General features: G+C 48.2%; 1 protein-coding gene across 2 annotated transcripts; it reads left to right on the forward strand.

Moving 5' to 3' along the window:
* Window positions 1-540: 540 nt before the first annotated feature.
* Window positions 541-23735, forward strand: SMYD2 (SET and MYND domain containing 2). Of its 2 annotated transcripts, none has more exons than XM_061580467.1 (12): window positions 541-911; window positions 1783-1846; window positions 5848-5958; window positions 6895-6952; window positions 7706-7830; window positions 8838-8905; window positions 9933-10035; window positions 14226-14336; window positions 15596-15716; window positions 20484-20658; window positions 21487-21595; window positions 22810-23735. In XM_061580467.1, the coding sequence occupies exons 1-12, from the start codon at window positions 727-729 to the stop codon at window positions 22903-22905; spliced, it is 1326 nt and encodes a 441-aa protein (XP_061436451.1). In that variant the 5' UTR covers window positions 541-726; the 3' UTR covers window positions 22906-23735. The 2 variants fall into 2 exon arrangements, with proteins under 2 accessions (XP_061436451.1, XP_061436445.1); XM_061580461.1 differs by having other exon boundaries at window positions 542-911; window positions 6892-6952; window positions 22810-23734.
* The last annotated feature ends 257 nt before the right edge of the window (window positions 23736-23992 follow it).

A 23992-nucleotide genomic window follows, 5' to 3' on the forward strand; every position in this document is an offset into this window, starting at 1 on the left:
CACTCAGACTGCCACAGCCACTCAGACTGCCACAGCCACTCAGACTGCCACAGCCACTCAGACTGACACAGCCACTCAGACTGACACAGCCACACAGCCACTCAGACTGCCACAGCCACTCAGTCTGACACAGCCACTCAGACTGACACAGCCACTCAGACTGCCAGGCTTTGGCAGCAGCAGCAGGGAGGCGGAGGGGCTTGGAGAGGCCTTCATCCAGCAGTGGATTGGCCATGGCTGATGAAGCTCCGCTATATGGAAGAGTCACAGGCAGAATTACATTAATCTGTCGACTCCAGACTTTTAAAAGAGTTAGTACAATTCAGTACAACGCAACATTGATCCAACTTCAACGAATCCAGCAGAGACATTTCGCGACTTTTGCCATTGCAGTGATAATGTCTGAGAGGCAGGCTGCGTTCATTCTGGAGGATTCTGGAGTTGTAAAGATCTCGATGTAGGCTGGACCGAGGTGCCTGTTCCTGCGAGCACAGAGTGGGGGGGGGGGGTGTGGGGGGGGGGGTCTCGTGTTACCGCAGCGGCCTCGCTCATCGCGAGAGGCACACGCGGCGCAGCTGCGCTCTCGACGACTCGGCGCTCCCTCCCGCAGCACCGCCACGCGCGCACGTCGCAGCAGCAGCTCGGCCGACGGATTGCGCATCTAAAACGACGCGCACATCGACACGTCCGTGTGTGTTGGGGGCTCCGTTGTGGTCGAGACAGCAAATGGGTGAGGAGGAGGAGGTTGGTAGGAGCACGGTGGAGAGGTTCTCCAGCCCCGGCAAGGGGAGAGGGCTCCGTGCTGCTCGCGGCAGCTTCTCACGGGGCGACCTGCTGTTCGTTGCTCATCCGTTCAGTGCCACCGTCGCCGACGATGAACGGGGAAGATTCTGCGACAATTGCTTCGCCAGGTGAGGGTTGCTGGTCGCCAGGTGAGGGTTGCTGGTCGCCAGGTGAGGGTTGCTGGTCGCCAGGTGAGGGTTGCTGGTCGCCAGGTGAGGGTTGCTGGTCGCCAGGTGAGGGCGATCGGATGAAGTCGCCCTTCACTTTGCGACTCTATAGGTTAGCCAAGTCCATCAGCTCCTGATCGCTCTCGCATCGCTGCTATCACGGACACTGCGCCCATGGATGCCAATTATTGATTCCTCCGCCCGTGTCGAGGACTCCAGGTCGCCGACATTGAGTGTTCCGTCCCAACCGTGCTGTGTTCAACCACCATCCTCTAAAATGCCTTAAATCCTCAACACTCTGCGCACCCAGCAGTCGATTGGCAGGTTCGGTGTGGTGCGGTCAAGTGGAGGTTGCTCCCTACACTTTACACCTGTGAATACTCATTAGCTGAAACATCTTAATACACAGAGGACTGCAGAGCTTGGGCAACTGTTGTTTGCCAGCTCGCCGCCTGGCTGCCTTCCAGCTTGTCTGCGGTTTCTGAGTGATGGTGAAATGTCATTTCCGTACACGACGCTGCGAACAGCTAAACATTACAAAACGTCTGACCGGCGGGGAAAAGTAGGCCAGCTACCCTCCAGAGGGACTCAATAAAGCTACCTCTGTTGGGGGCCCTTCTGGACGCAGTGACGTGAACAGGAAATTGCAGGGCTGCACATTGACACTTGATTTGTAGGCTTGCATGTTTTGCATACACAAGGCCAAGTCAGATTGTGGAACAACTCTCTGTCTCAGGGCGAGTGCATGCAGTGTTGCATACAAATATGAACGTGAGCAGGGAAAGTGAATGGTCGCTATGAATGTGATGTGTTTTGGTGTTTTTCCCCGCAGGAAGGAAAAGCTGTCTCACTGTGGGAAGTGTAAGCAGGCGTATTACTGCAATGCACAGTGCCAGGTACTACTAACAGGCAGCCTCAACCGCAATCTTGCACTGTGGGGAACAGAACTCCACAAGGAGGACTTGTAAATATGTTCCCATTGTTAGTGTTTGTAACTTTGTTTTCCATTGTTTGTGTTTCACGCTCATGTCCAACAACCTATAAATGATTTCACGTGCTACATTTTACCTGAAATATTAAACTTCATGAGATGAAATAGTCTATGGAATTGTACACGCCACAGTCGTAACACTTGCACCTCACAGCACGAAGGGCCTGAGTTAGATTCCCAATGTAAGCGCCTTTACTACATGTGAACTTTGTACATTTCCCCCGATCTGTATGGTGTCCTTTGGATGCTCCCGGTCCTTCACAAAGCCAAATAAAACACCTTGTAACTGGTATTGGCCAGGCATCACAATGCTGAACAATCGCTTGCATATTCGTCAATTGGGATGACGGATGGCAGTCACATCGCCCACGACTGAGAACACTTGGCAGGACCCTCCTGAGAAAGAGTCTTGAGATACAGGCTTTCCTAGGTAAACAAGCGTCGTCTTAATAACAATACAATAACAATCCATTACGAGGCACAGCAATGGTGTTGCCATAATTATGATCTGTCACTTGGACTGGTCGTGCAGGCCAGACATCACATCAGCAGCATCAGCTGCTGCTGCCACTGCTCTCACTTACATGGGCAGGAATGCAGCCGCCGCTATAAATACCATCAGCGCAGCGCATGCGCTCCTGCGCTTAATTGAGGGTTATTTTAATAGTGAAGGACGCTGGTTACACGCCACCATCTCCATCGCATGCCATTTAAACCTTCAGCTGTACTGTCATTAATACTAATAGTGACGAATGGTCTCAGACGTGCACTGGTGTTCAGCTGCGATGCCCTCTCTTCCTCTCACAAGACTTTCATGATGATACCCACACACTTGCAGTTACTTCATAATTACTCTATAATTACAATATTGCAGTTGCACGTGGATGATTACATCACAGGATCATGACACGGTGATGACTCGAGTAGGCCTTTGTCTAGTGATGGATTGATCATGGATGATGATGACACACCATTGGCCAAATCCTATAAGATGTTGAATCAATAAGTCTACTGGCTCTTGAAACCAATATCAAGCAGAATTTGTTGAAGCAAACGAACTCTTGACCAGTGTCAAACGTATGGGTCTCATCAACAATCAGGCTTGCTACAAATCATATGGTATTGGCAAGATCACTCCATATGACATATGGGATCCTATTGAACATGATTTAGTGTTTAGGTAATAAATATTGATATTGTTTCAGTGGGATGAGAATACTTTCAAAGACACATCTGCATTCCCTGGTAATACTAGAAAAGCCAACATGGTACTTGGATTCAAGCTATTTCTACCCATTTTGGCAAATGAAATAAAAGTGTGCAAATGAGTGATGAAAAGCGTATGAACTCACATTACGAATGAACGCTGCAGAAAAGCGTCTGTGCTGTGTTCGTTATATATTTATATTTTTTATGGGATATTTTCAAAGTCTGCGTTTTCCACAGTTTTGTAATTCCGGCTTTGTGTATCACAACACGCTGCAAAAACAATCCCAAAGGAGCGAGTGTCTCTGTTGTTCCCTTAAAATCCACAATGTCGCTTTTCACGCGACTCATTTAATTCCACGTGCCACTAATTGCGGCGTTACGCTGCCACCTCAAAAGAGCGTAGCTTGCATTGTTCAATAAACGGCCTGTGGAGGTCCCTCCGGATGTTATTAACTGCCTGCACTATGATCAATTTCCTACCTAGATACCTGATTTGCCATGTTGATCATGGATGATATGATTAATTTTAGTAATGGCCAGAGATCTGATTACCGCTGGTTTTGTTCTGCACAGACTCATGACGAAGCATACGTTCTGTTGACACCAGGGCGTCTTTTGCAGATTTGTTCTGATCTAAACAAATCTGGTCACAACTCGATTTTGTTGACACTCTCTAAAATAGAACAAAACTGACACGGAGATATATTCTTGGTTCTTTCGGTAAAGTCACGTATAAGGGAAATAATAAAATAATAAAAATAAAACAATAAAATTCGCACGACGTTTCGATTCAAGAATATTAATCCCTGCAGTCACGAAAGCTTTAAATCGAAATTTGACGCAGAGATCTTCATTATTCAACTCTTTGGACACGTACTATTCATCATCATCATCCATGATCAATCCACTGCTGGGCGAAGACCTCCCCAAGCTGTCGTGATTCCTCGAGATGCAGCAACAACCCATGTAGCGCCTGCACGAGAGCTGTTTTTATCGCTCCATCTCCGTGCTGGATGTCCCGTGGCGCGTGTTTACTCATGTGTCTGCTCCTCCTACGCGTGTCCTGACCCTGGTCTATCATCTCTGCTTGGAAATTGTCCTGCCCAAGTGCACTTTTATTTGAACAGTTTGCCAGTAACCTGCTTGTGCTTACGTTGAGTAAACAAGATGGTAATCGTTCTGTCTCTGAAGTGGGATTCTAAGCACGCATCTCTCCACGCTTCTGTGAGCGCTTATTCGTTTTGGGTCCCCGTATTTTTAATAATTGCCCATTGTTCGAGGCGAATTGTCAGTGCAAGTAATATGCACTGATTGACAAGTTTCTCTCTAAGCACACTGTTCTGTTTAGTTATTCACTGCTGTTCGAGTGCTCATTTGTATACCCATATGCCAACCAAAGTGAAACAAGTAACTGTTCTACACCACACAATATTAAGATGAAATGTTAACATCTGCGACATTATGTAACAAATAATTACAGGTATTATAACCATTTACATCAGTGTTGCCAATGCATTGCTGCATCCTGTAATGTATGCACCGTAGCCTCCTTGACCGTCCCCCGGTGTGTTTGCAGCTTGTACCACGTGGCTATTCGCCATTGTAGCCGACTCTCTTCTGATGCACGAAGAGCTTCTTTAATGGACTACAGTTCCCGAAGAAGCTCACAGCGCGTGCAGTACAATTTCACGCACAATGCCAAACAGCAAGCGGTACAAACCCAAAGACAACACCACACAGAGCTATCTATAAACCTACAACCCACTCAAGGCCTACACCAGTAGCCATTGAGTGTTTGTTTAATGCGATCTGTTACTTGACTTGTGATCAGCACCGTGTGTCTCTGTGTGTGTCTCTCTGTGTGTGTCTGTGTGTGTGTCTGTGTGTGTCTCTGTGTGTGTCTGTGTGTCTCTGTGTGTGTGTGTCTGTGTGTGTGTCTGTGTGTGTCTCTGTGTGTGTCTCTGTGTGTGTCTCTGTGTGTGTGTCTGTGTGTGTGTGTCTGTGTGTGTCTCTGTGTGTGTCTGTGTGTCTCTGTGTGTGTCTCTGTGTGTGTCTGTCTGTGTGTGTCTCTGTCTGTGTGTGTGTCTGTGTGTGTCTCTGTGTGTGTCTGTGTGTGTGTGTGTCTGTCTGTGTGTGTCTCTGTGTGTCTGTGTGTGTGTATCTGTGTGTGTGTGTCTGTGTGTGTGTCTGTGTGTGTGTGTCTGTGTTGTGTGTGTGTCTGTGTGTGTCTCTGTGTGTGTCTGTGTGTGTCTCTGTGTGTGTCTCTGTGTGTGTCTGTGTGTCTCTGTGTGTGTGTCTGTGTGTGTGTGTCTGTGTGTGTCTCTGTGTGTGTGTGTCTGTGTGTGTGTGTCTGTGTGTGTCTCTGTGTGTGTCTCTGTGTGTGTGTGTGTCTGTGTGTGTGTCTGTGTGTGTGTGTCTGTGTGTGTCTCTGTGTGTGTGTCTGTGTGTGTGTCTCTGTGTGTGTGTCTGTGTGTGTGTGTGTGTCTGTGTGTGTGTCTCTGTGTGTGTCTCTGTGTGTGTGTCTGTGTGTGTGTGTCTGTGTGTGTCTCTGTGTGTGTCTCTGTGTGTGTCTCTGTGTGTGTGTCTGTCTGTGTGTGTGTGTGTCTGTGTCTGTGTGTGTCTCTGTCTGTGTGTGTGTCTGTGTGTGCGTGTGTGTCTGTGTGTGTCTGTCTGTGTGTGTGTGTCTGTGTGTGCCAGCGAGCCGATTGGCCATCACACAAGCTGGACTGCGACGGGCTGCGGCAGATGGGCCCACAGTGGGCACCTGGGGAGGCAGTGAGGCTGGTTGCCCGGATTCTCACCAAGCAAGTCCGTCTCGCTCATGCTCTGATTTCACACACGTGTGTATGTGTGTCTGTGTGTGTGTATGTGTGTGTGTGGGGACGACTTAGCCCATCATCTCTCTGCATCCCTGTCAACCCGTACGGTTTACCTCGTATTCTCGTCAAGGGAAATTGAGTTTTCAGGTCCATAAGGCCGTTTCAATACGGGCACAAAAACATGTCTATTTGTTTGTGTTTCTACCTTGTGATGGGACTTCGTAGGATGACCGTTGATATGTATTAGGGCCAATAAGGTCTGAATTGGTCTCTAATAAGTTTGGGCACTGACAAGGGTTTGACGGCCATGCCCTATACATGGTGCACTGTGGCAGACCCCTTGGCTTACAACTGGAAGATTGGGACTTACATCTCCATTTGGGGTAAATAAATGTCGTGCCACTTTGTGGCAAGTGAAGGGTGGGTGTTCTGTGCCACGGCGTGACCCCCACTAGAGGAGAGTGGAATGTTTCACCGCTGGGCCAGGGCTGCCAACACAAATGAGCGCCGACCCAATTGTCGTTTCACTTTGAAATTGACGTTGGTTGTTGTACGGTATCATGTTCCTAGAATTGGGGTTTGCATTTTCTGTTTTAAATTGATTTGCATTTCTCTGATAATGAGTATTGGATATATGAACATGTAACACAGTTCCTAACTGGCCATTTGTAAAAAAGTATGGTTATTAAATTATTAATCGATAAGATAAAATATGTGCGTTAAACATGCTCCTTATACTTTTTAAAGTCGCATATTTACAGTATAATCGGTACAATTTAAATGATTCTTACTGTTTTTAACAAACTAACAGCACAAGTAATGAAGGTTAAACACAATTCTATGCAATAAACACGTTCAGTATGCGAACGTGAATGTTTAATACGACTTAGCAAAGTGTTGCCACGTGTTGTGTTTGTGACAGAAGATGACTAAAGAGACGTGCGCATCGGAGGAGTTGTTGCGGGTCGAGGAGATGGAGTCACGTAAGCGAGCCGCTGCATGCGCCAGCAGCCTCGTACATAAGTGGAACACGGAATTTCAGAGTCCTGAGATTGCTGCGAACTTCCATGATGATCAATTACTTACGGTGCCATTTGTAGTGCTGGGTGGACAGTTATTAGTGTATGTATGTTGTACTTCATTCACATTGTACGTAGCCAACCGTGCTGATCGTTGCGATGCGTGGCTATTTCTGCGTTATCTACTTCCCTCGCACGCTGAACATGCTGATTGATGATGGATTAGCCAGAAACCCCAAAGAAGGGCCCAACAGAGAGTGTTTTGAGACTCAATGAAGCTTTCTGGGGGAAAGAAAAGTCATTCGAAAGTATTAATTCTGCTGCTGTGATGCAATTGTTAACACATTGGACCTGCGATCAATAGTTTGCTGATTCATTCTTTAGGGGCTGAAAGTTTAAACAATGGAACAACTTTCTTAAATCTCTCCACCGTCTGTCCACTCAGCAGTATGAATGGGGACACCACAGTTATTTAAGCTGCAGGTTGGCTGTGGTGGAATATAGCATCGGTAACCCCACCTCTTCCAATATGTTTTGCCAGTGTGGAAGAGTAGCCAAACACCCTCTCTCTAGAGCTCCTTCTAGTGGAGGCCTTTCTGCTAGTAGTTGCGTGAGCCAACACTTTCAGGGCTGCACCTGTACCCCACGTGACAGTGTTGTTGAACACGAGTGCAAGTGGTCGATGTTCACCCTCCGGCGTGACTGGACTCCCGGCAGATACCGAGGAGCTGGATAACGAGCAGAGGGAGGCCATCGGGCAGGAGATCACGGCGCTGCACCACTACTACTCGCGACAGCTGCAAATACCCGGCAACGAGGAGATGGTGGAGATGTTTTGCAAGGTCTGCACTTCTCCTCCTCTGCATCGAGGCACCAAACACGGGCGTTGCCCCGTGGAGTGTTCATCGATGTAAATCGAAGTTCTTCATTTGCAAGGCCCGCGAGCCACTGGCTGCCCCTGGCGGTGGCCTGCAGTGCGGCCCCAGACGCAGCCCACATCACGCTGCTGTGAAGAACACTGCTGAAATTAGTTATTCCTGATAGCATCTGGAGATGCTGCTCGTAGAAAGATGCTGTGTAACTCTAAATAATTATTATTTTGTATGAGTATCGTCAACCACAAGCTGACCACCTTACAAGATGTGAATGTGTAAATTTGCATTGTAAGCACGAGAGCTTCACTACAGTACAATATATATAAATGTAGGCGTGCGTACATGTATATTTAAACATATATTTGAATGCATATTATTACTATTTGGTGATGCTGCTTTGGTAGTGGTGCAAAATCTCAATTCGCAAAAAAAACCTCAACACATTCGGCAAAAAAACTACACTCCGGCCAGAAGAGCAAAACAATAAATACGTAACGACTCAGACGACGAAGGAGTAAGAAGAGCTACTTTTATTTGGACGCAGCCACAATCAGGGACCCCGGACTCCGTGCCTCGTCTCCAGCTCGCAACTTCCTCCCAACGCCCCCACTCCTCGTACTCCTCAGCCCCCTTTCTCGAACCTTCTTGTCCTGGTTGTGTTTTACCTTTAGCCAATCCCTGTCATTCCCCTCTAACGGATCCTATCTGTTTTCCGATTTCTCGTTTTGTTTCAATGCATCGATCAATATACATCAACACGGATAGTTATTTATGTATTAGACATTGATGGAGGCAGCCAACTAAATTCCTTGCGAGGGCTGCGAGCCTGCACCTGACAGAGAAAGGTCCGGCTCGGCACTGTCGTGCTTTGCCTCCCGCACGGCTGGCTGCTGTGAGCCGCTTAGGAGAAACTCTGCTGAGTGCTGACACTCTCGTACATGGGGTGTCGTGTCCCCTCTGTGACTGGTGAGCAGGTGAGATGCAACGGATTCACAGTGGAGGATGAAGAGCTCCACCACATCGGGGCTGCGCTGTACCCGAGGTGGGTGGTCACGGCACTCGGCAGGACCGGCCGGCTCTCTCTCACTTCGCACTCGCTCTCGTTCGGGATGTAGCGACGCACAAGCAGCTCGTGTCTCCGTTTCCTCGCTGGATCACCACGTGGCAGGACTGTGAGAGGTTGCGACAGCTTGAGGAGGCTGTCATCCGCGTATGGATCGATTATGGCTGACGATGACGATGATGACGTGACAACGTATTGATGAATACATTTTGAGTATTAATGATACAAATACGTCAAATCACACGTGTAAGAATCAATAGTTTTCAGATTTGTGCAAATTATATGTGAGCATTACAGTTAGGCCAATGGGGTGAATGCAACTATACGAATGAGCTAAAACAATCAAGAGAGAGAAAAACAGGTGAGATGGTAAAAATTTGATTTGAAAAATAATCTCTTCATTAATCCAAAACACAGCCCTGAACTGCCAAATGTAATCGATTTCCCAAGGGATGAGTCCTTACACATGTATCATTATATAATTATATAATTATATTTATCCCCGCACGTGCGATTAGCACGGTTGACTACGTACGGTGCAAAAGAAGTTCAACATACACAGCCAATGTGTGTGTGTGTGTGCCTACAGACATGCATATACCATATCCCGTATTGTACGTATGCAGTGCCGACCGTGACGAATTGACATCCGTGGAAAAGGCATTTAAATCTCATCGTATTCCTCCAGTATAAGTACAGATTCTGACTCTGCATGCACCAGGACGGCTGCCACCTGATGGGCTTGTGCCCTGAGTGGCATTCCAGAAGGCCCTCGCCGCCGCCCCACTCGGGGCCTCGTAGGAGACGTTTCGTCTCAGCTCCCATCGAATGTCCACCACGGGCAGCAGCAGCAGCTGCCCGCGTTGCTTGCCCTGCCCGCTGCCCCCGGCATGCCGAGACGCGCCACAGTCCCCGCACAGCCCATCGTCGCCATCGCAGCGTGCAGAGGTGCGGCTCTTTGCTCTGAACCCACTTGGCACCTTCCCCCCCCTCCCCGCCGCCACAGCCTCGCTCTGCTCAACCACAGCTGTGACCACAACTGCGTGGTGACGTTCAGAGGCAGCACTGCCCAAGTGAGAGCTCTGCGGGATATCGGGCAAGGGGAGGAGGTACGTGGGTGGGTCTCTGCGCGAACGACGTCTTTGTCAAAGGGATGAGGTTCAGAAGTTCGCGCACTGCGCAAACAACCTGGGAACCCCAGTTCGTCTAATCTTCACGGCCAACATCATCAGTGGCGAGCGGTGTCGTCTCGGCCTTCAATGACTACCTGGTGCAATGCATGAACATCAGCATTGGGAGAGCGATACCAACTCACGTTGCGTGGGGTGCCAGCCCTAATAGGCGCTTGCTGACAGCACTTGCCGCCACGGTCTACAAGGTGGCACGGGCATCTTCGTGTGTGTGTGTGCATGTGTGTGTGCATGTGTGTGCATGTGTGTGTGTGAGTGTGTGTGTGCATGTGTGTGTGGATGTGTGTGTGTGTGTGCGTGCGTGTCGATGTGTGTGTGTGAGTGTGTGTGGATGTGTGTGTGTGTGGATGTGTGTATGTGTGCGTGTGTGTGGATGTGTGTGCATGTGTGTGTGTGGATGCCACCTGTAGCGATGACCGTGCACGTGTATCAGTGTTGAAGACGGCGTAGTCACGTGTCCCCAGCGTGGCGCTGTCTCTCTAACCCTCCATCACTTGGCGCGCGTGCGGACGGCGACGCTGCCGAGAATGGCGCCTGTCGTGGCTCGGAGTGTCAAAGGCCGCCGGTGCAACTGACAGGCCGCTCCCGCACAGTCGTGCAGACTGGATGAGCATCGAGTTACATCGTTATTGAGGAGTGTCCATGCTTCCGAGATTTATCATAGGGGCCGTCCATAAATGACGTCACGCACCTAGGGAGGGGGGGGGGTCAGACATTTATGACGCCGTGTGACGATGGGGGGGGGGGGGTCAAAAATTGTCCAAAATCGCGTGACGTCATTTATGGGCGGCCCCATAGCCGGCAGCGTGCGCCGATTGAAAACGTTCCTCTCCGGCCCTCTGGTGCGCTGCGTTTCGCTGTCACCGTCAATCTGACAAACACACGCGCCAGGCTGATGTCCCCCGCCCCTCCACCTCGACTCATCTCAATCCGCCTTCCCGAACTGGTCGACGTAAACGTTCCCCGTTGTGTTTTCCCCGAAGTCTCTGCCCAACAACGATCATCTCTCTTCCGTTTGTGTAAATCCGCCTCTTGAAAAGACGTCACCATGCCCCCCCCCATGATCCCTGCTTCCACCAGGACTCGAGTTGTCCCACTAACGCCACTCAGAGCCAGCCAGGTAGCTTCACTCAGCAGACAGCAGCACAATGCAGCACACCGCCGCCTCTGTTTGCTCTACCACTGGAACTGAGCAATAACGAACGGGCGGGCTGACACGCCTGGAACCAAGGCCAGTCCCAGCAGGGGGCAGTAGCAGGCAAGGCAAGGACTGTCAGAGTGGGGACATTCATCTTTGTCACCTGCCATCACGCCTTTCGATAACAAACCTGCCACTTTGTGTGTGTATCTACTGTGTGAACTTCTTTCGCACCGTACGTAACCAACCGTGCTAATCTGAGGTGCGTGGAGTACCCTTAACCCCTGTCACTAAAACACGAGTACTCACCGGGCTATACATCATCACACGAACTCACCTCGACAAATCTGTTCCTTAAGGCGTGGGGGGGGGGGGGTAATCAGACTGAGGTGACCTGTGCTCTCGCATGCCAGAATCTGCAGGGGCATCCACAATTACTGTCAATAGTTCACAGGGAACAAAGCGCGACTAATGGGAGCACTCGGAAATGATGACACTGAGGAATGCACCACTTGGTTTACTTGGAAAACACAAACTGGGCACGCTTCCCACGCAGATTGGCATCACACACAGCCCACACAGCACGTATATCACACGCAGCACGTGTCTCACACGCAGCACGTGTCTCACACACAGCACGTGTCTCACACACACAGCACGTGTCACACACAGCACGTGTCTCACACGCAGCACGTGTCTCACACGCAGCGCGTGTCTCACACGCACAGCACGTGTCTCACACACAGCACGTGTCTCACACAGCACGTGTCTCACACGCAGCACGTGTCTCACACGCAGCACGTGTCTCACACACACAGCACGTGTCACACACAGCACGTATCACACACAGAACGTGTCTCACACACACAGCACGTGTCACACGCAGCACGTGTCTCACACGCAGCACGTGTCTCACACAGTCAGTGTCTCACACAGTCAGTGTCTCACACACAGCACGTGTCTCACACACAGCGCGTCTCACACGCAGCACGTGTCTCACACGCACCACGTGTCTCACACGCAGCACGTGTCTCACACACAGCCCACACAGCACGTGTCACACACACAGCACGTGTCTCACACACAGCACGTGTCTCACATGCAGCACGTGTCACACACACAGCACGTGTCTCACACACAGCGCGTGTCTCACACGCAGCACGTGTCTCACACGCAGCACGTGTCTCACACACAGCACGTGCCACACACAGCACGTGTCTCACACACAGCGAGTTTCTCACGCGCAGCACGTGTCTCACACAGCAAATATCCAGGATCCCACCCGGGGATTCGCTTGTTTATCCGCTGGCAGTGATCACGGAAACTCCGGATAACTGGAAGAGTTTTCCAAACAACTCCGTCGATCTGCTGTGCTCCCGACCCTCACGAATGCCGACCCTGGATAAATACATTCACGGATAATCACCAGGTCACGGATAAACGAGTGTAAACATCCTGAAATACTGAGGCGATCAATATTGATATTGTAAAATGTATCAGTGTGATCATTGCTGTTGTAAAATATTACAATAATGTTATTGCAGATTACTTTAGAATAGTTGGGAAATAAATACATTACTACTATATTTGTAAAATATTGCAGTATTATTATTGACTTAAAGCTTTCGTGACTGCGGGAATTCATAGTCTTTGAGTCTTTAGATGATGTCACGTAGATATAATAAAAATAAATAAAAATATCACGACGTTTCGATCGCAACACAAACAATCGTCATCAGGTGGACATAGCGGGAGCGCTGATGCACCCTCTCGCTATAATTTATTATTATTTTATTATTATTATTTTAATCTACGTGGCTTTACCGAAGGACCCAAAGAATAGTATTATTATTGTTGCCAATTATTTAGTATTTGACTCTGACAAACGATCCTAGTGGTAGTTTCCTTAGCGCGCAGACGGCATATCGGCCCGTCTGGACGCGGGATACACGTGGCCTCTTTGGCAAGGGTCACGTGGGATGCTGCATCGTGACCAGGTTGGTATTTGTGTTGCTGTTGTAGACTTGTGTGGCCGGGCTCTCAACTCACAGCTGGGAGAATGGCACCTGAAATGTCAAGTGGGGGGGTTCGTTTCGCCCATCGTCCTCACGAGCTGGGGGTCAGCACCCCACGAGTGCCGCCCTGTGACAAGCTCGTAGTCGTCATTCTGTCGCACGTGGAAAGATCGATTTCACCACCGCCTCAGAATTACCAACAGAGATGAGGATCACACGACGCTTTATTTGGCTTTTGATTATTGTAGGAATGGATTGCTCTTGAAACTTACTCCCGATGAGTTGCCATGTAAAACTGCACGGTCATATGATTCGTTTTGCCATGACATTGTCATCATTCGTCAACTCAAACGTACATGAAAGCCATTGTCAACTTTGGCACATTTATTGATGGTCAGCGAAGATGAATCTATGACTCAGATATTGGAGGCTAAGCGCGGTTGAGCCTGGATAGGGCTTGGATGGGCGACCACGAGGCAGACACGGTGCGTGGGCTGCTGCGGGGCTGAGCTGTCAGCAGTCACGAGGGCAGAGACGCCTCCTGCTGGACTACTGTTACAAGCTCCGACATCCAGCACAGGAATTGTTTTCTCACTCGATATTTACCATAACAATGGTAGGCTTGCAGGAGGGATTGTCAGTGTAAGGCCCTACCACTAGATTAAAAAGTACGCGGAATAATTGTATATTATTGTACCCTCTATATTGCCATGAACAGTTTTATAACCAAAATAACAATTTCACAATAATACTCCCACAATCATTCCAGGAACTGTGTGTCGGACTCGACCGGCTGGAATTAAATCACTGCCTGTGCAAGATGATGAAACACTTTAAATCGTCGAAACAGATTCATGCACATTCCATCAGCCACACTCTAATCCACAGACATGCCAAAACCGCGTGAGCTTCCTCTGTGCTGTGCAAGCGTGTCACGTGAGTGGCTGTCCCTACAGCTGTCCATCAGCTACATTGACCTGCTGTACCCGACGGAGGATCGCAACGAGCGTCTGCGGGAGATGTACTTCTTCACCTGCCACTGCTGCCACTGCCAGAGCCACCACCTGGTGAGACGCTCTGAGACAGTGGTTCTTCTTCTTAGCCCAGGGTGCAGCACGCAACCCCTGGGGGCGTGAGATGCCCTTTCTGGGCGTGTGAGACATGCCGGGTTTTTAAAGGTAAATAATCGAAAGCACAACTACTTTGTTTCATCAAACCTATGTATTTATTAACATTATAATTTTTTTAACAATTCAGAAGCAAGGCTGCAGTAAAGGTTAAGGACCACTGTTCTAAGAAATGACCGTACTTGAGTGTATTGGCTTTCTGGACAGCGATTAGCAAGCAGCGTTGTTTCCGTGCCGTGAGCAAGCAGCTGCAGGGCTGCCCCTCTGCAGTGGCCCTCAGCACGAGCACCCTGGAGGTCGTGGCGGCCCTCTGTGATGCTCTGTGATGCTCTGCGAGGCCGCGCTGTGCCAAGCGACGAGAGCGACGCGCACACACCCAGTGGTAGTCGCCACTCCGGGCTGCTCGTCAGCTGCGAGCGAGCGACGTCAACAATCTTTGACGAACAAAATCAAATCGCGCACAGAAGCTCTGGAGACAGGGAACTGCTGCTTTGCGAAATGTGTAAAAGTGTTCTCATTACAAATTCACAGACAGCTACAAATAAAGATAACGCATACAGCGCAACTGGTAATAGACAAACACCCCCCAATGCAGAAGAATGACCTCACAGCTACTCAACTGGAATTACACTTCTCAGCATCGTCCCCTCCCGCGACAGCTTGGCAGCACCCTCCTGTAAGAGAATGTTAAACAGAGTGAGGCTTTCCTGGGGACTGCAAATGTATTCTTTTAAAGTCCCCTTTGTTATCAGTTGCGTAACAATGCACCACGCAAGACAATACATCAGTGCGTGCTTCTCTCCCTCTTCCATCCGGTATTGCGAGATATTCTTCTTTACCCCGAGTCGGTAAACTCCGCTCATCATCATCGCAGCAAGCTGCAGCAGCTTTGCCTTGGTCACCGCACCGCGCGTTCAGATGCGCTTCTGCGGCCGTCTGGAACGCGCTTCCTTCCAATATCAGGAAACACTTTGCATCATCCTGATTGAAAACTCGTGTGTTTAGCACTGCCTGCTGTGCTATGCTGTTGTCCTTCCCCCGCACCTCCGACGAGAACGCTTGGCTACGTACGGTGCGAAAGAGTTTAAACCTCCGCACATAAGTCCCGATGTTTTTGTTTCTACTTCAGAGGTGGCGACGCTAACCCTCGCTCTGCTGTCGCTTTCCTCCTCGCTCTGCTGCCCCCCCCCCCTGTCTAGGACGACGAGAAGCTGGCGATCCGCAAGCTCAGCGATCCGCCGAGCCCCGAGTCCGTGCGCGAGGCGATTAAATACTCCAAGTTCATGATGGGAGAATTCCGCGCAGCCAAGCGCTCCAAGAGTATCCTTGCACGTCTGATGCGGCGAGAGCGACTTGCAGGGAGGTAACGTCGGATGAAATGAAAAGCTCGGTAGTGTTAACACGACGAAAGTCGTCACGTCAGGGTGTCTCGCTCGCTCCTTCAAAGGAACAATGGGATGGCACCGACATCTTCCAGATTCGCTCGGCTTTACACCACCAGTCCTGGTTCTCCACAATAATTGTCTTTGCTCAGCTGGGATTACGCGGACCGAGCATCGCCCGCTACTGACAGGCGAATGCGCACTTGCAGGGACAGCTGCTGCCGTGCGCTTTGAGATGCTAAAAGGCATCGAACCACCCTGCACTTCACGTGCACAGTTGACTCTTCGTTGTAAAGCAGCTGTCCTGCGGAATCTGCAAGTTATCCTGGGGACATTACAAGTCCTGTTTGTCGTCAGCCGCGTCACAAGACACCGCTATTGACAATGAATGTTTGCGTTATTATCCCTTCCCAATGGTGTTGTGAGATGTTTTCCCCCATGACATATCTTGGTTGACGTGGCAGAAACGTGGCAACCCAACTGTTGACTGCCTATGAAGTGGTCATGATTGAACAGCATCGCTACTGGGGGGGTCATTGGTTGACTTGACCCCCCAATTATGTATTTAACTCTTCCCCCTTCAAGTTGTGAGTTAATCTCCTTAGTCGTAGTACACACTTGGATGGCTAAACGTAAGCTATACATATTCGAATCCCCAGGCAGACCTATAAAACACGGATTCGTGTTGTATAATGTCCAAGACGAACTTAGAGCAGAGCAAGACTGACAGAGGTCTGCTCTCAAGCCGCATTGAACGAGCGCACTGGATAGTGACCACGGATCTTCTTCCTTGCAGTGAGTTTGATGAGAATGCCAGTGAGGGGTCAGAGTTCAGGAGAGCATTGAGAAGGGACCATATTCATGAAGGAATGAGGAAGGTGGACCCACAAAATATTAAATATTTAATTATATTTGTACATTCTTATGCATATCTATTTTTAATAAGTGCATATACAATATACAGGGGTACACTACGTTTGACGGGCATATGACTAGTGGTGGAGGACAGTGTGGATACCCCGACCTCTACCAACACATGTGGCTGGCGTGGAAGAGTAGGCCAAATTACCAGAGGGGATTCCATAGGTCTCTCTGCAATGGATACCTGCCATAAGTCGCATGGGTGAATAATTATACAATTATAATTATACAATTATACAATTATAATTATATAATTATAATTATACAGTTATTATTATACAATGATAATTATACAGTTATAATTCTACTTTTACATTCATAAAACATTCCACTCAAAAATGATGAAAATAAGAATGAAGAACGATGCTGCTCGCATCTGTCGGGATTTTTGTAGCGGGAACTTCTGGGGTGACTGGGTTCAAGGATTACAAAAAAAAACTCCTTTTATGAAACAAAACTCTCCATAAACACCGCGCGCACACACACACCTGACTGTGCACACGGGCTTCTACTGGGGCCACACGTGTGTGGAATTACTCGTGGAATTCTTGCAGTTTTTCACCTTTTAAGAAGATATATATTTTACAATTTTGTTTGATTTTTTTGGGGGGGGGGATTTCTATTTTTCTGTGTTGTTCAAGCCACCCTATAGGATGCAGACTGCTGTGGAAGGCTTTGCCATCTGTAATTTATGGCCACATTGAAATAATACTTGGCAGGTGCTAAAGTTTAGGAAATACTGAAATGGTACCCCATTGCATAAATCAATAATAAAATGTGCGTGGTATTTGAGCAGAGGCACTGGCCACAATTTTGCCCAAAGTCTTGAAATACAAACACAGCATTTAGAAGCATATGTTCTGGCAGGTAGCTATGTATTCTTGATGAATTACCAAACAGGAGAAATAGAGAAGTTCCGTGGTTGTTTGTTTTTAAATAGTAAACTCGCAACCCGCATGTCAATTGGTCGTGACCGTCCGTCCATCCTTTCCAGCCAGCCAGCAAAACTTATTTCAATCTTTTATACAGCCCTGTATCTCTCCTCCTTTCTATTGCCTTCTCTGCACTGGAAACACTGCATCTCCATGTACTCTATGAATCGCTTTGTCTTCGTTCCTCTCTTCCTCTGGTCCATCCTCTACCTCGACCTCTGCATTCCTCTCCTGCCTCCCCAGGATCTCTCCCACTCCCCTCCCCCGTCTCTCTCCCTGCTTCTCTCTCTCGCCTCTCACCCTCAATCTCCTTATTCCCACCTCTCCCTTTCCCATCTCAATCTCTTTCGCCTCTCCCCAAGACTCCCTCCCACTGCCTGTCACTTTCCTTTGCTCTCCTCTACCCGTTTGGCTCTCTCTTTCCTCTCCGTTTCATGCCCTCTCACTCTCTCCCAGCCCTCCTTCTCTCCGTCCCTCTCCGCCTCTATCTCCCCGCTCTATCTCCCCGATCTATCTCCCTGATCTATCTCCCGCTCTATCTCTCTGCTCCATGTGCGTGCACTCAATCCGTGGTCGGGGTGGAGGGGGCGCGATGACGTCAGTGCGGCGCACGGACCGGGCTCGATGCGGGTTGACGTCACCACCGAGCAGCCACACGACCCCACGTGACACGCAGGCAGACAGGAATCCAACCAGAAAAACATTTTCTAATATAATATGAATTGTGAATGGCCATTGTGTGTGTGTCCTTGTAACACAACAGGCGGACACAACAGGCGGACACAACACAACAGGCGCACACAACACAACAGGCGGACACAGCACAACAGGCGGACACAACAGGCGGACACAACACAACAGGCGAAGGCTCAATGTAGACACGGCGCTCTGCATTGATTCGCGTTTTTTTCGTAACTTTCAGCTGCCAATGTCTGAACAGATCTTTGGTTTATGAGCACTCGTTATGGTAAGCAGGATGATGCATTGTATTGGCTAATTAAAACCCATTAGCCACAAGTGTCATAAATGAAGCGCTGACAACCGGTGAAACGACACATTAACACAAAGAGAATAATTTTTGCTGTTTTTTATTTGCTTCCTTTTTAATGGATTTCATGAATGGAATTTATAATTGCAACTCTACGAGTGGCTCTTAAATTGATGGACCGTTTTTTGCATTACCAGCATCTCACACTATGTTGTGTATTTTATGTGTTTAGTGTCGGGACAGGCAACTTGGTTAGGCTTTGACGAGGCTGCCCGTGCCCCCTGAGGCCCCCTGAGGCCCCCTGAGCATCCCCATTCGCAGCTTTGCCAACCACGGCGGTTTCCGGGAAGGTAGTCCCCGCGGTTGGCAAGGGAACGTCACGTCGGACAAGTTCACCGCGCGCGGTGCGGTCACTCCACGGGCTGGCAGTGAATTTAATAAGGTCCCAGCACGTGAGCTAAACGTCTTCGGGAACTGAATTCAGTAAGCTTCCCGATACTTGGACTGAAACGTCGGACATCACACTGAACAACACGCAGTGCAACCCAAAAGAACACATCAGAGCTATCTTACAATTATTTTTATTGCATTCACATCACTTGGCATGAGGGTCATACAACATTGTTACGTGGTAATATCTGACCGGTAGTGCCACTGACACCGCTATTGAGATAGGGCCTTCAGCCAACAGGGACTCTGATGGTTTAATGGTGCGCGTCACTCAAAACCCAGACAGCACCCTCTGCTGCCGACATGAGTACATTTCAGCAAGTGTGTGCTTCCAAGCTGTTTCATCGCAGGGTTTTGTCGCCCACACGAATTACGAGCGGATTTACGGCTCCAGAAACTAAACATTGGCGAGTAACGATTTACGCCCCTCAAACGCAACAAAATAATCACGAGTAATTTCAATTAAATAATCGATTCTCGTTTTGTGCGGGGTTTACTCCGTCGTTTGTATGCTGCGAACTCATTCTTGTTCTGTTGGCATGAAGGAAGATAAGCCTATTATCGTCAAAAGATCTCATCAATTCTCGGAAGCGGGGAGAACTACATTCTTATGCATCAGTCTTGAGTTGGGTATTATTACATATCTGGCGAAAAAAAACCGAAACCTTCATCCTGGGAAGACGTATCATTTTTTTAAGACCGCTACTTCAACAACAGAAGGATCCTGGGAGAACCAGGACAGGTGGCAACCCGAGTAAGAGTCACGGTCAAGAGACTAAGCAATATAAACAAGAAGTGCACTGGGCGATGTCTGAATTAAATTTTCCACCAATTTTTTTCTTTTTATTTTACCAGGTAAGGCTCACTGAGCTATTTCGCTCTTTTTCAGAAGCGACCTGGCCACAAATGACAGCCCAATGAAGTAATAATTATTAACATTTATTTGTAAGGCACCTAACGTCTCAAGGCGCCTTGTAAGAATAAGGATAGGCCAAGAGAGACAGATAAGCTAAATAAAATAAACCGACTTACAAAGATGTGGTTTCAAGACGAGACTTTAAAGTGTCCACATTGTCGGATAAACACATTTACAACGGGCGCGAATTCACACAACCGTGGTGCAGACACAGCAAATGCCTGCTCACCCCAGCAAGTGGCTTATCACGTGGACATGCATAGCAACCAACTACTTCAAAACGCACGTTGATTCTAAATGTGGAGGGAAAAACGGAGGACATGGAGAAAAATCCACGCGACCACGGGGAAAACATGAAAACTCTAAATAGACACGCGCTTCTGGGTCGGGATCGAACCCACGACCTCCTGTCGACCTCGTGAAGTAGTTAACATCACCACCTCGCCACCGTGGCCTGCCCTGTGAGTGGACTTGAACCTTGACGGGCCGGGTCCTCAGCTGGCACGGAGCTGCTCGAGATGTGCGAGCAGTGCCTGGAGAAGCAGCGCAGCGTCCTGTCGGAGAGCAACGTGTACCTGCTCCACATGGCCTACCAGGCCATGGGCGTCTGTCTCTTCGTCGAGCAGTGGGAGAGGGCACTGGACTACGGCCTGCAGGTCATCAAGCCGTACTGGTGAGCTACGGAGACACCCATATTCAATTCGGGACAATTCGCTTCCGTTAGCAGGGCTACACTTTGGGTTATTCGTTTCTTTAGAACTGCGTTTAGTTCGTTCCCTCGCACCTACCATTAGCACGGTTGGCTACGTACGATACGAAAGAAGTTCAACATGCATACATACAAAATAGTTTGAACGTACACTAAAAAAGGTCAACATACACACACACTCCGTCGGCCGTCTTGAGACGCCCGCCGCAATAGCCGTCTGGCCTCCAGGAGAGTGACCAGGCGCTTGGCAAGCTGGCAGTGTCCGACTTGCAAATAGTTCCAACAGGTACCGGTTACATCACAGGTCCACGGTGACTGGTTATTTACGAATGATATTAACTGCTCCTGCCATGCTATATCGAGCGCCTTATTTAACAGGTTTCACTTTGACTTTGAGAAACAGCATTTTGTCGGTGCACCAATGATACCCAGTAGCGATGGCTCTGTACATCACGGAGCTTGAAGGCTGGTGTGCTATTGGCTAGAAAGAATGCCTTTCCCAGGTGCCCTCAGACATAGGGTGGTCATATTCAAACTATTGTCAAACATCTTTTAGGTTTCTCTGTGAAGGTAGGACCGCTGTAGGTATTGCTATTTCCATGGGTTGCACAATGAACATTTGAAGTGAAAGGTGGCGGTGTGGAATGCGAGGCGGGTGATTGACGTCGGCGGGAGTGGTGCGTAGCTCGAGTCTTATAGAGATTGCACGCGAGCCGCACAATTAACAAGTCACCCATGTACACCTTCATTTAGCCGTGAGGAATTGTGTTACTCTCTTACCGCTCTCCACAGTAAACTGTACCCACGTCTCTCGCTGAACGTGGCCTCGTTATGGCTCAAGATTGCCCAACTTCAGAGCAACCTGGATCACACAAGTGCAGCAGCCAAGTCCTTCAGCAAGGCAAGGTTGCCACGTGCAGACATCATTCGCGACAATGTGAAACACATTGTAAAGGTGCAGCTCTGCAATTGCTTGCTCACACCACTGCTGGTGAAATGGTCTCCACTAAAGATAACTCGGAGAGTCTCTCTCGCAGATAATTGGCCTAACCTTTCACACTGGCCAGACATTCTGTAAATGGTGGGAGTACCCACACGATACAATGAGCCCGCTCACTTTGAAATGTTGTTTACAACTATGCTGTTTTAAAGATATATGGCTTGGATTAAATTTTGTATTGACCCTATAGCATTTTTCGTGCAAAAAAACTCAAATTGGCTCGTGTGCTATTGCACACATTTCCTTAATCGGTGGATCTAATCCACAGATAGATTCAGTTTACACGAATGTTCATGCAAGCTCACCAAGGCCTTTATGGGAAGTATCATGACATTTTTAACAGCACGTATGAAGGCAGAGCAGCTACAGTGATACGTCATGATCTACATTTGGTGTGGTTATATTTGTAAAAAAAAAACACGCACAAATTTGGTCATGCATTTTCTACATTATAAAGATAGTTTGAAATGTGAAAATAACATTATTCTAGGAATAGGTTTTCCCCTTTTTTCTGGCAACAAAACAGGTGTTAAGATGTTAAAACACATTAACACCGGATTTGGAGCTTTCGTGACTGCAGGAATTACTTTGTGGTTATTTCGTTAAAGTCGCGTAGAAAGAGAATACATGTTTTGTTGCCAGAAAAAAGGGGAAAACCTATTCTCATATTTTGGTACTGGCAAAGGATGTCCCATGATGTAACATTCTCTTGACCCACTCTTAGTAACGATGTGCAATTGCATGCCCTTAATGTACATAAAGCGATCGAACATATTTTGATTCTTTCGGTAAAGTCACGTAGATAGAAAAATAATCAAAAATAAAGGGAAAAACATATTTTTTTTAAACCACTGTCGACTGTAGCCTGGTTCCTAATCAGAGTGAGTGGCAATCTATAATGGAGACTGCAGCCTGGTTAAGTTAGGTGAGTGTAGTAGCAGTCTATAATATAGACTGTAGCAATGGTTATTAAGCTGGGCGAGTGTACTGGCAGTCTATAATGTAGACTAGCCTTTGACCATGACAATGATGTCACAAAGTTGGACAAAGTTGGCCCGAGTCTGACAACTGCTGTTAAAAACGATTGTGTCCTGTGCATATACTGTTCATCACAGGCTCTGGCGATAATGGAAGTCACCCATGGCAAAGATCATCCATTCATCGAGGAGCTGAGAACAGCCGTGAAATCCAAGAAGAGCAACACTTCATAGCACTATCATCTTCTTCACTATCATCGTTGCGCAATTATCAGAGCTGGGGAGATTTGACTACCTTTTTTGGTCGATTTCATAAAAATGGCGGCCACTCTCACATGGTGCCTCTCGAAAGCTGGAAACCCCCAACAAGCCACGCCCAGCGAGACGCGGCTGACGATGGCATCACCAGTGGAAGCCCATCATCTCCCATGCAGCAACACGTGATAACAGTTTGTTCCGCCCCCCCCCCCCCAAACTATTTCGGAGCTATTCGAGGAATCTAATAATTCTAATTCATCACACCAATATACGGTAGCATAATAAATTACTCAAACATATATCCTAAGCTCTATTATTAATCCTAAGATAATTGCTTTACATGGCAGTTGCATGTATAGTTTCCTCATGGTATTTTGATGTAGAAGTGATCGAGCTATGTTTGGCAAGTGGAAGGTAATGGACTAATCGCACCTCCGATTAGCACGGTTGGCGACACACGCTGCAAAATAAGTTCGACGTACATACCATTAATCTAATTCAACTCCATTGTTTTGAACTGGGTGTTTAATCGAAGCATTGCCATGCTCCTTCCGATTGAGGTCCTGCTGTGGGAAGCATTCATCTCACGTAACTGGTGCATTCCTTGTTCTTTTTAAAAACACAGACATGTCCAATGTGCAACTTTCATATTTCATCAGTGCATTTATACAGAAGTGTATGGGTGCATCAATTTTGAGATTTCCCACAGGAAAACAAATGTTTTGCTCATATCACCGAATTTACAAAGGATAGTTTGTGGATTAAATTCTTGCCAGCTCGTCGAATAAACATTGATATTTTAAAAAAAGGTCAGATTACTCTGCAGTTTTTTTCTTCTTCTCCAATTCCTAACAAGTTACACACAGACGTTTATTGTTAATAATTGTATTTATAAGTTATGTACTTATTTAGGAAGGAGACACCGAGTCACAAGGGGGCAACAACATCCCTGTACAGATGGAAACAGCTGGCGATCGGTACACTTGCTGTACTGGCTTCTCCTGGCGAGCAAGCGTTAGGCACCTCGTCGCCCACGGGAAGGGAGTTTCACAACATGTGCGAT

The sequence above is a fragment of the Lethenteron reissneri genome, chromosome 8 (genome assembly GCF_015708825.2).
Source record: "Lethenteron reissneri isolate LAM-NWPU_2019-01 chromosome 8, ASM1570882v1, whole genome shotgun sequence".
NCBI classification, from domain to species: domain Eukaryota; kingdom Metazoa; phylum Chordata; class Hyperoartia; order Petromyzontiformes; family Petromyzontidae; genus Lethenteron; species Lethenteron reissneri.

Coding starts and splice junctions, on each gene's coding strand:
- SMYD2 (XM_061580461.1), top strand. CDS start 727: ATGGGTGAGGAGGAGGAGGTTGGTAGGAGCACGGTGGAGAGGTTCTCC. Junction 5,959..6,891: donor CCCGGATTCTCACCAAGCAA/GTCCGTCTCGCT, acceptor TGTTTGTGACAG/AAGATGACTAAAGAGACGTG. Junction 7,831..8,837: donor TGGTGGAGATGTTTTGCAAG/GTCTGCACTTCT, acceptor ACTGGTGAGCAG/GTGAGATGCAACGGATTCAC.